This window comes from Perognathus longimembris, chromosome 9 (genome assembly GCF_023159225.1).
Source record: "Perognathus longimembris pacificus isolate PPM17 chromosome 9, ASM2315922v1, whole genome shotgun sequence".
Taxonomy (NCBI): Eukaryota; Metazoa; Chordata; class Mammalia; order Rodentia; family Heteromyidae; genus Perognathus; species Perognathus longimembris.
This window is the reverse complement of record NC_063169.1, coordinates 26,091,984-26,101,075: the sequence shown is the minus strand read 5'-3', so window position 1 is coordinate 26,101,075 and position 9,092 is coordinate 26,091,984. Positions and strand designations below refer to the sequence as shown.

Genomic DNA, 9,092 nt, shown 5'->3' with positions numbered 1-9,092 from the left:
ACATTGAGAAATGTTCCATGGATACCCAGTTTCTCCAGAACTTTTATCATAAAGGAATGTTGGATTTTCTTAAATGAGGAAAGATTAGGGATGGAGAAATAGGAGTAGAAGAAAATATGAGCAAGAAAGTGATTCTGTTTATAGATCAAGGGAAAATATAAATTGGAAAGGGGCTACAGAAAGGAGAAGAAAATATGGCTTAAGATAGAATACTTAAAGGGAGATGTTTTGGTTCTGATACAGTGACTTCAGAAAAAAGGAAAGGATGGAGAATCAGAGCTTATATATAAATGAGAAGTAGAATACAGAATTATCTACCTATACCAAATATAAAAATATGTATAAAATTGAAAAAAACCAAGTCAAAATAGCATCAAACAGAGTTAAACAAAGTATGAATTTTCAACATTTAGATTTCTCTGTGCCATGTAAAAAGATTGTGAAAAGCATGTGATTTAGGTCTGGGTGTTGGACTTTGTGCCAGTCAGCCGTCAGCACATGAAGCCAGGGACAGGCCTTGGACATCAAGTACTTTGCACCCCTCAGGCTTATTGGCTTATTGCTGTCCAGGCCTGAAGTGATGGGATATTCTCCTAGCCAGAAAGGGTGGAGCTATGAACAACTGCCACCCCCCACCTTCAGATTTCCAGTTGCCTCCAGTGGGGCCTTCACAGGGAGTTTTGAGCTGCTGTTCTCTTTTGTGGATGACTAAATACAGCAGCTGCACCAGGTGACCTTCACATCTGTTCCTCCACTATGTAAACAGGCAGAATCCCAAGCCTCCTTCACTGCCTGCCATGTGGAGCAGCTGCTTTTGGCATCTCAGCTGGCCCTAACAGTGCCTTTTCTGGGGGTTGTGGGCTGCAGCTGCACTCCTCTGTGGCTGACAACAGGGGCTGGCACACCATTGCCTCTGCTCTGTGACTTGGTAGGAGGTCTCCATCCTCTGTCACCAGCACTTCTAGGTGTCCCAAGCCACTGCCTCTGGTCTCTTAAGCTAACAGTGCGGTTTCCCATAGTCTATAAACCTTTCTGTAGGGCCCTTTCTTAGCCCTCTCTGACTACTTATTTCCTAATTCTTTGGCAAGGACCCCAGAACAGGAACTCTCTTGTGATGCTGTCACTCTCTACAATAAGGAGAGTCACAAGATGCCTTTGTTTACCAAGGTTAGCCTCCCACACCAGAGTAGTTCCTGTGTGATGAATCCCTGTACTGGGCTGTATACTAGTTACCATGGCTAGAGTTGGCAGTGTGTTTTTTGGAGTCTGTTTTGCTTTGGAATGCCATTTTAGCTTCCCCTCCCACAATTTTGGAGTCAGGAAATGTTTCCCTACTTTCCTTCTGCTGAGTTTGTTTCTCTGTAGTTTTCTGCCTCCTTGCCATCCCATGGGGTTTCTGGTTCTCTTCCTCTCTCTTGATGATCTTGATGATCTTGTGTGCCAGCAAGTTCTTCTCATTCTTGAAGGGAAAATTTCAGATATCTCTAATCTACTGTCTTTCCCTCCCTCCTAAATTTGGGGAGCTTTATGTCTCATAATAAAATTTTGACATACTTAAAAAGTTAGACATGTGGTTTATTTTTTTTCTTGTTTCAATATTTATTTCCTTCAGCAATTAATACACTCACTGCAGAGATGGTGCAGTGGGAAAGGATCCATCTCTCCTCCCTCTTACTCACCCAGTTAGCTTTCCTTGAAAACAGTATATTAGGCGCTTCTTTGTAAGTTAGTCTATGTACAAATATATGATTTGAAGGTTTTCACTCTTGAAACAGTCATTAAAGGTAAATAAATTCCATTCAAGGTAAGCTTTAAAGTAACTACTGAAGTCTTTCTTGGACAATGTATCCGATGTGGAAATTAAAACTTTAATGGTATATTTGTTTGTAAGTGGATATACACACAGGGGTACACAATGTGTTTTCTTCTCTAGTTAATTTGTACTAGAGAGGGCTGGGGGTATGGCCTAGTGGCAAGAGCGCTTGCCTCGTATACTTGAAGCCCTGGGTTCGATTCCCCAGCACCACATATACAGAAAATGGCCAGGAGTGGCGCTGTGACTCAAGTGGCAGAGTGCTAGCCTTGAGCAAAAAGAAGCCAGGGACAGTGCTCAGGCCCTGAGTCCAAGCCCCAGGACTGGCCAAAAAAAAAAAAAAAAAATTTGTAGTAGAGATCAGTAGAAGTTTAACTTCCTCATCTGTCTTCCTCTCATCATCATCCTTTCTCTAAAGCTAAGTGTCCAAGTATAAAGTATGCATATGACACTTAGGAAATGTCTAGGGACTGGGAGTTAAAACCATCATTGCATTCTAGTGATGCCCCTGTCCTGGATGGCAGCTCCTTTAAGATGGCAGTAAGACTGTAATTACCATATAACTAGTGGAAATGCCAGAGATTGTATTAGGAGGGCTAGCCTCTATTTTGTTTCTCTGGAATTTGTATTCTTTACAAGAATTAAACCTTGCCAGGTGCCAGTGGCTCATCATACCTCTAATCCTAGCTATTCAAGAGACTGAGATCTGATTATCACAGTTTGAAGCCAGCCTGGGCAGCAAAGCCTGTGAGATTGAGTCTCCATTAACCTACCAAAAAAGCCAGAAGTAGAGCTGTGGCTTAAGTGGTAGAGCACTAACCTTGAGCAAAAAGAAGCTCAGGCCCTGGGTTCAAGTCCCAGGATTGGCATCACACACACACACACACGTGTTCTAGGGCTATTAATGGCTTTTTGATTATTTATCTTAAAAGATTCTTTTCTTGAGGTGTATAGCTGTATAACTTGAATTTAGCCTAGAAGAACATTCCATTATAAATTCCAATATTTCATTGTACATTCCTAGAATGTATAATCTACAGTCAGGTTGCCCACTTCAGTATAATAATGCCTGTTTTTCCCCTCCAGTCCTGGGGCTTGAACTCAGAGCCTAAGTGCTTTCCCTGAACTTTTCTGCTCAAGGCTAGTGCTCTACCATTTGAGCCACAGCTCCACTTATGGCTTTTTTGTAGTTAATGGAGATAAGAGCCTTACAGACTGGCCTGGCTTTGAAATTCAGTCCTTCCAAAGTAGATAGGTAGATAGGATTATAGACATGAGCCACCAATGCCTTACATGTATTCTCCTTTTGAGATGTTTCTTCCTCTTCCTCCTCCTCCTCCTCCTCCTCCTCCTCCTCCTCCTCCTCCTCCTCCTCCTCCTCCTCCTCCTCCTCCTCCTCCTCTTCTTCTCCTTCTCCTTCTCCTTCTCCTCTCCTTCTCCTCCTCTGCCTCTCCCTCCTCCTCCTTCTTCTTGGGCTTGAACTTAGAGCCTGGGCACTGTTCCTTAGCTGTTTCACCCAAGGCTGGCACTCTACCACTTGGGGCATAACTTCACTTCTGACTTATTGCTGCTTAAAGACATAAGTCTCATAGACTTTCCTGCCCAGGCTGGCTTCGAACCACAATCTTTCTGAGTAGTTAGGACTATAAGCATAAGCTATCATGCCATGTGTCTTGGATATGTTTAAGTCTAAAGAAATCTTTGAATAAATATAGAACAATGATCAGCATGGCATAATTTGCAAAAACACATTGATTTGATTGTCATTTCATTATTATTTGGTCACAGTTGTTGAGACTAAATTCCACCCTCAAGCAGCTATTTGTAAAACTGGACATGACTCATTGACTTGTTACAATTGATTCCCAGAGCATTCAATGCACTGAAAAAAATGTTCCCAAACTCAGATCACTATATACTTCGCAAACAAAAATAGGAAAATTCTCATTAAAAATTTTTTCATTTCCAAATATAATATGCTAGGAGGGAGCTCCACTTGGTGTCAGCTAGAAAATTTCCTACAAGGAAGTTGCAAAGCACTGAAGGACATTTGAGCTTTGGGGTAAAATGAGGTTGGATCACATTGATTGAAGTTACTGTGTTCATTTTGGATTGGGGCCTCACAGCCACCTGACCAGAGCTCTATTTGTGCCACAAGCATCATGTCGCTCACTGATGAGCCACACATGATGCAACTTAAGATTCTGCAAGCCCCAACCTTGATTTTCTTTTCTGCCTGTAAGGTAAGTGATGTGTGTGTGTGTGTGTGTGTGTGTGTGTGTGTGTGTGTGTGTGTGTATGTTGCCTGGCTTGATTATAAGAAATGCATAGGAAATATCTGTTGGTATAGGTAAACAATATCCGAAATGAAACACAGATGAAACACAAGCCAGGAACATTACCTTCTTAAATAAAGTAAATTAATGTGTTAATATAAAATTTCAGTAATATTCTAGGACCTGTAGTCATTTACTGGGTAAAAAGAATTTCTTTAGGGAAACTTTGGACTCTTTTTGTTGGCTTTTTGTCTCACTCTTCTATGCCAGTATGTAGACTGTACTTCTATTTCTTTTTCATTTTTAAAAATTGTTATTATGCAATATCAAATATTTCAAGAATAACAGCAAAATAATTTCTATTAGATACTGAATATGGATAGAATCAGTATAATGAATTTAAAGCACAATTTGTATTATTTATGAGAAAAGGCACAGAATGGCTCTTTCTTCTGAAGGTGGAAAGCAACAATTCACTTGTTTGGAAGGGAAGAAGGGTTCTAAATGGACAAAATGTATCTATTACTTAAAGCTCTTTACAGAATTAAATATGTGTATGTTGAAATAAAGTACATGTATTTTGAAGGCAGAAACTCAATAGAGTCATTCATTGTAATACATAAAATGTACATGCTTGTTGACTATTTACAAAAAATTGTTATTATAAAGGTAATGTCAGAGGGGCTATAATTATTTAAGTCAGATAAAGAACATATTTCTTTTTGGATAATCTCACCCTTCCCTCACCCTGTCCTTGTTTTTCCTTCCTATCCCCACCCACAAGTTGTATAGTTGATTTGTACTTGTATTTTTCATATAAGCCAAGTTTTCTTTTACTTGCTTCAGAAAAATAATGATTTCCACATTTAAAGACAATGGCAAAAGAGACATTATGTAATTTAGGATTGTGAAATGGAAAAAATATAATTGAATAAGTTTACTTTCCCAACTTATACAAAAAAGAAGCTCTAGAGTTATTTTTCAGTGCTAAAGTAATCTTAACAAAGAACAGTAGCTAAAAACTTTTAGAAAATTAATTTTGAGAAAAGACCTTAGCTCTTTAAGATAGAGCTTAAGAAATGATTGCAAGAGTGGGGCTGTGACTCCAAGTGGTAGAGCACTAGTCTTGAGTAAAAAGAGCTCAGGGACAGAACCCGAGCCATAAATTCAAGCCCCACAACTGACATAAAAGAAACAGAAAGAAATTATTGCTTCAGTTACCTAGGTATGAATCAAACAATTTAAATTTAACATTTTATTATACACATACACATATATAAAACACTACATTCTTAATTTATATTTCAAAGAATCTAAAATTATATAGAGCAAAATATAAAAGCCTCATTGTTGTCTTGTCCAAATTATGGGACTACCAGTGTAAGCTACAATGCCCATCTCTAGTTTCCTCCAAACCTGTACGGAACCATATTTTAAATATCTTTTTTCCATTCAGTGTTGTTGGATAAAATCTGTACTTTTACCAATTGTAATTTCTATTACTGATGTGCCTTCAAAGGTTTCTCGTATTTTAAAATTGTAAGGTATATCTTTGCTACTTTATTTCAATACCATTTTCGAGATGAGGGGCCTCACTGTGTTTTCCAGGCTGACCTTGAACTCTTGACTTAAATGATCCTCTGACCCCAACCTTCCAAGCAGATAGGACTACTTTGCCTGACATTATTTTAATATTTTATGGCTTACTCTTATATTTAATTTCTTATACTAGCCAGAATTTATTTTATGTTCAAAGATAATTGGGGGAAATTATGAGGATTCCATGTTTTTTCTTTTGTTTTTTGGTCTTGGTCCATTTAATAGGCTTGTGGGAGTTCTTAGTAATCAGGGACTATGAGAGCTGGGACCAGATTTCTCATACTTGTGTTGAATTCCTGGCATCTGGCACAGTGCCTCAGTAATAGTAACACTGTAGTGAATCTTATTGAAAGGATGGATTTTGGAAGGAGAAAAATAGTCTTTTTATCTGTGTTAACTTACAAACACTTTTTCCTGTACACATGCCATATCTGGAATTCTTGCACAGTTTAGAAACCTTCAACTCACCATATGTCTTAACCTTACTAAACCTCGATCAACATTATATTTTTCAGGGCAAACCAAGCAACCTGCATATGCCAGTGGTTTCTGGATTCCTTCTTAGATGTTAAGCTTGCTAAGGAATAGCTTTTTTTTTTTTGCCAGTCCTGGGCTTGAACTCAGGGCCTTGGTACTGTCTCTGAGCTTCTTTTTCTCAAGGCTAGAACTCTACCACGTGAGCCACAGCACCACTTCTAGCTTTTTCTGTTTATGTGGTACTGAGGAATTTGAACCCAGGGCTTCATGCACGATAGTCAAGCACTCTACCACTAACCATATTCCCAGCCCTGGGAATATCTTTATACTTACTTTTCTTCTAAGTCTGCAAAAATTCCATGAAGATATGATGGTTCAGATGTGGCTTAGTGGATATAATCATGAGCTGGTAATGATGCTGTTGTGTATCTCCCTAATCTTTACTGTTGCCCTGCCCTGACCCTGCACCTGAGGATTTTTCTCAGCTGATTTCACTTCCATTTACTTGTATTTTCTCTTGCAGTGGATAATGATGAGGACTCACTTTGATTTTCCTGTTGTTAGTTATTTCAGTGATAGAGACAAGGAACCATATTTTAAAATAAAATGAGCATTCAATCTACTGCTGTATATTGATGCTTCGTATGCAAGGACCAAGATACTGCAGAGTCCAGTACCTGTAAGAGCGGCACCTGCTCAGGAAGGGGATGTATATATAAATATCACGAACCTCATTGAAGTGCAATGTCAAATGAGTAGAGAATGTAGAAAAGGGGGAAAGTAACTATGATTTGGGACAGTCAGGGAAAATTCTAGACTTGTGCCTTATTTAAGATAACATCAGATGTATGGTCAGCAGCGCATCTCATGTGAATAGAAAAACTCATGAAATTGTAGAATGGTGGTGTGTTGTATCAACATGGCGACCCACTGGAAATTAGATCAAATTGTGAAGTCTTTTGTGTTTTTTAAAACATTGGTACTCCTTGGAACTGTCCTGTTCAATCAAGCATGAGCTAGAGCTATTCTCTTTGGTGAGTTCTTCCTAGATTTGCTGACATGATGTAAGTATGACCTTCAATAGTTAGGGACATGTGTCTTTATAAATTACATCGGTGGATGCTGTCAACCTCGATGCTTTCTATTTCAGAATTAGTTTTTAACCATGGGGGACTGGAACTTATTGGGTGGCATCCTAGAGGAAGTTCACTCCCACTCAACCATCGTGGGGAAAATCTGGCTGAGCATCCTCTTCATCTTCCGAATGCTGGTACTTGGTGTGGCTGCTGAGGATGTATGGAATGACGAACAGTCAGCATTTGCCTGCAACACCCAGCAGCCAGGCTGCAACAATATCTGTTACGATGATGCTTTCCCAATATCTTTGATCAGATTCTGGGTTTTACAAATCATCTTCGTGTCGTCTCCTTCCCTGGTATATATGGGTCATGCACTTTATAGGCTTAGGGATTTTGAGAAAGAGAGACAGAGGAAAAAGTCATATCTTAGAGCCCAAATAGAGAACCCGGAGCTTGACTTGGAGGAGCAACAAAGGATAGATAGAGAGCTAAGGAGGTTAGAGGAGCAGAAGAGGATCCATAAAGTGCCCCTGAAAGGGTGTCTGCTGCGGACTTATGTCTTACACATCTTGACAAGATCTGTGCTGGAAGTAGGGTTCATGATCGGTCAATATGTTCTCTATGGGTTTCAAATGCATCCCCTTTACAGATGCACTCAACCGCCTTGCCCCAATGCAGTGGATTGCTTTGTATCTAGGCCAACAGAGAAGACCATTTTCATGCTCTTCATGCAAAGCATTGCAGCTATCTCCTTGTTACTCAATATCCTGGAAATATTTCACCTGGGAGTCAGGAAAATCATGAGGGCACTTTATGAGAAACCTGGCAATGGGGACATTGAGAATGAAAGAAGCCCTTCATTCAATTTGAAGAAATACTCAGGGCCCCAGCCATGTACTATTTGTAATTCCTTACCTGAAAAAATGTCTCTACTTCAAGCCAACAATCAACAGCAAGTCACCCGAGTCAATGTGCCAAAGTCTAAATCAATGTGGCAAATCCCACAGTCCAGGCAACTTGAGGTAGATTGGTCCTCCAGCAAAAGAGACTGGGCGGAGAAGGATCAGCACAGCGGACAGCTCCATGTCCACAGCCCCTGTCCGGAGGGCAATAACCAAATTCAGCACCCAGGACAGCGACCATGCCGTTCTTCAGTTGGCCTACAGAGCACAATGTCCCAGTCCTGGCTAGGTACAACAATGGCTTCTCAACACTGTCCAACCTATGCATTAGGATCTTGGGAGAAATCCCAGGATCTGGAGCCCTCGGGGGGACCTCTCACAGATCTACAAAGTCATTGCAAAGACAGTGACGGCAGCGTGAGAGGGAGTGGTGTCTGGAGAGAGAGATCTCACCCAGGCAGTCGCAAGGCCAGCTTTCTGTCACGAATGCTGTCTGAAAAGGGACAGCTGCGTGACTCAGGAACTTCCAGTTCTCTGAGTAGCTCTTGCTTGGACTTAGCTTACCGGGAAAACAGCACTTCTCCTCTGCCTTCAGCCACTGGGCACAGAACATCAATGGTAAGTAAAGACAGGCAGCTATTGCAGTCACAGAATAGACACAAGAACTGATCTGTTCTTGCTAGTTCTTTCCTTTCCTGGAGCGTATGCATATAGGTGTTAAGAGAAAGGTGGATGAAAAGAAAAATCCATTTATAGAAAGGTAATTATATTTTTGTGACAATACTTGCCAGGGCTTGAACTCAGGACCTGGCTTTTTCACTCAAGATTGGTGCTCTACCATCAAAGTAGGCTTTTGGATGGTTAATTGGAAATAGGAGTCTCATAAACTATCCTGCTTGATCTGGCTTCAAACTATGATCCTCAGATCTCAGCCTCCTGAGTAGCT

At 40.4% G+C, this 9,092-nt stretch overlaps 1 protein-coding gene across 1 annotated transcript; it reads left to right on the top strand.

The window, feature by feature from the left end:
• The first annotated feature begins 7,330 nt into the window (after positions 1 to 7,330).
• Positions 7,331 to 8,829, top strand: Gja10 (gap junction protein alpha 10). The gene is given in 2 exon segments (XM_048354526.1): positions 7,331 to 8,770; positions 8,773 to 8,829. Coding segments are annotated over 2 exon segments (1,497 nt in total).
• The last annotated feature ends 263 nt before the right edge of the window (positions 8,830 to 9,092 follow it).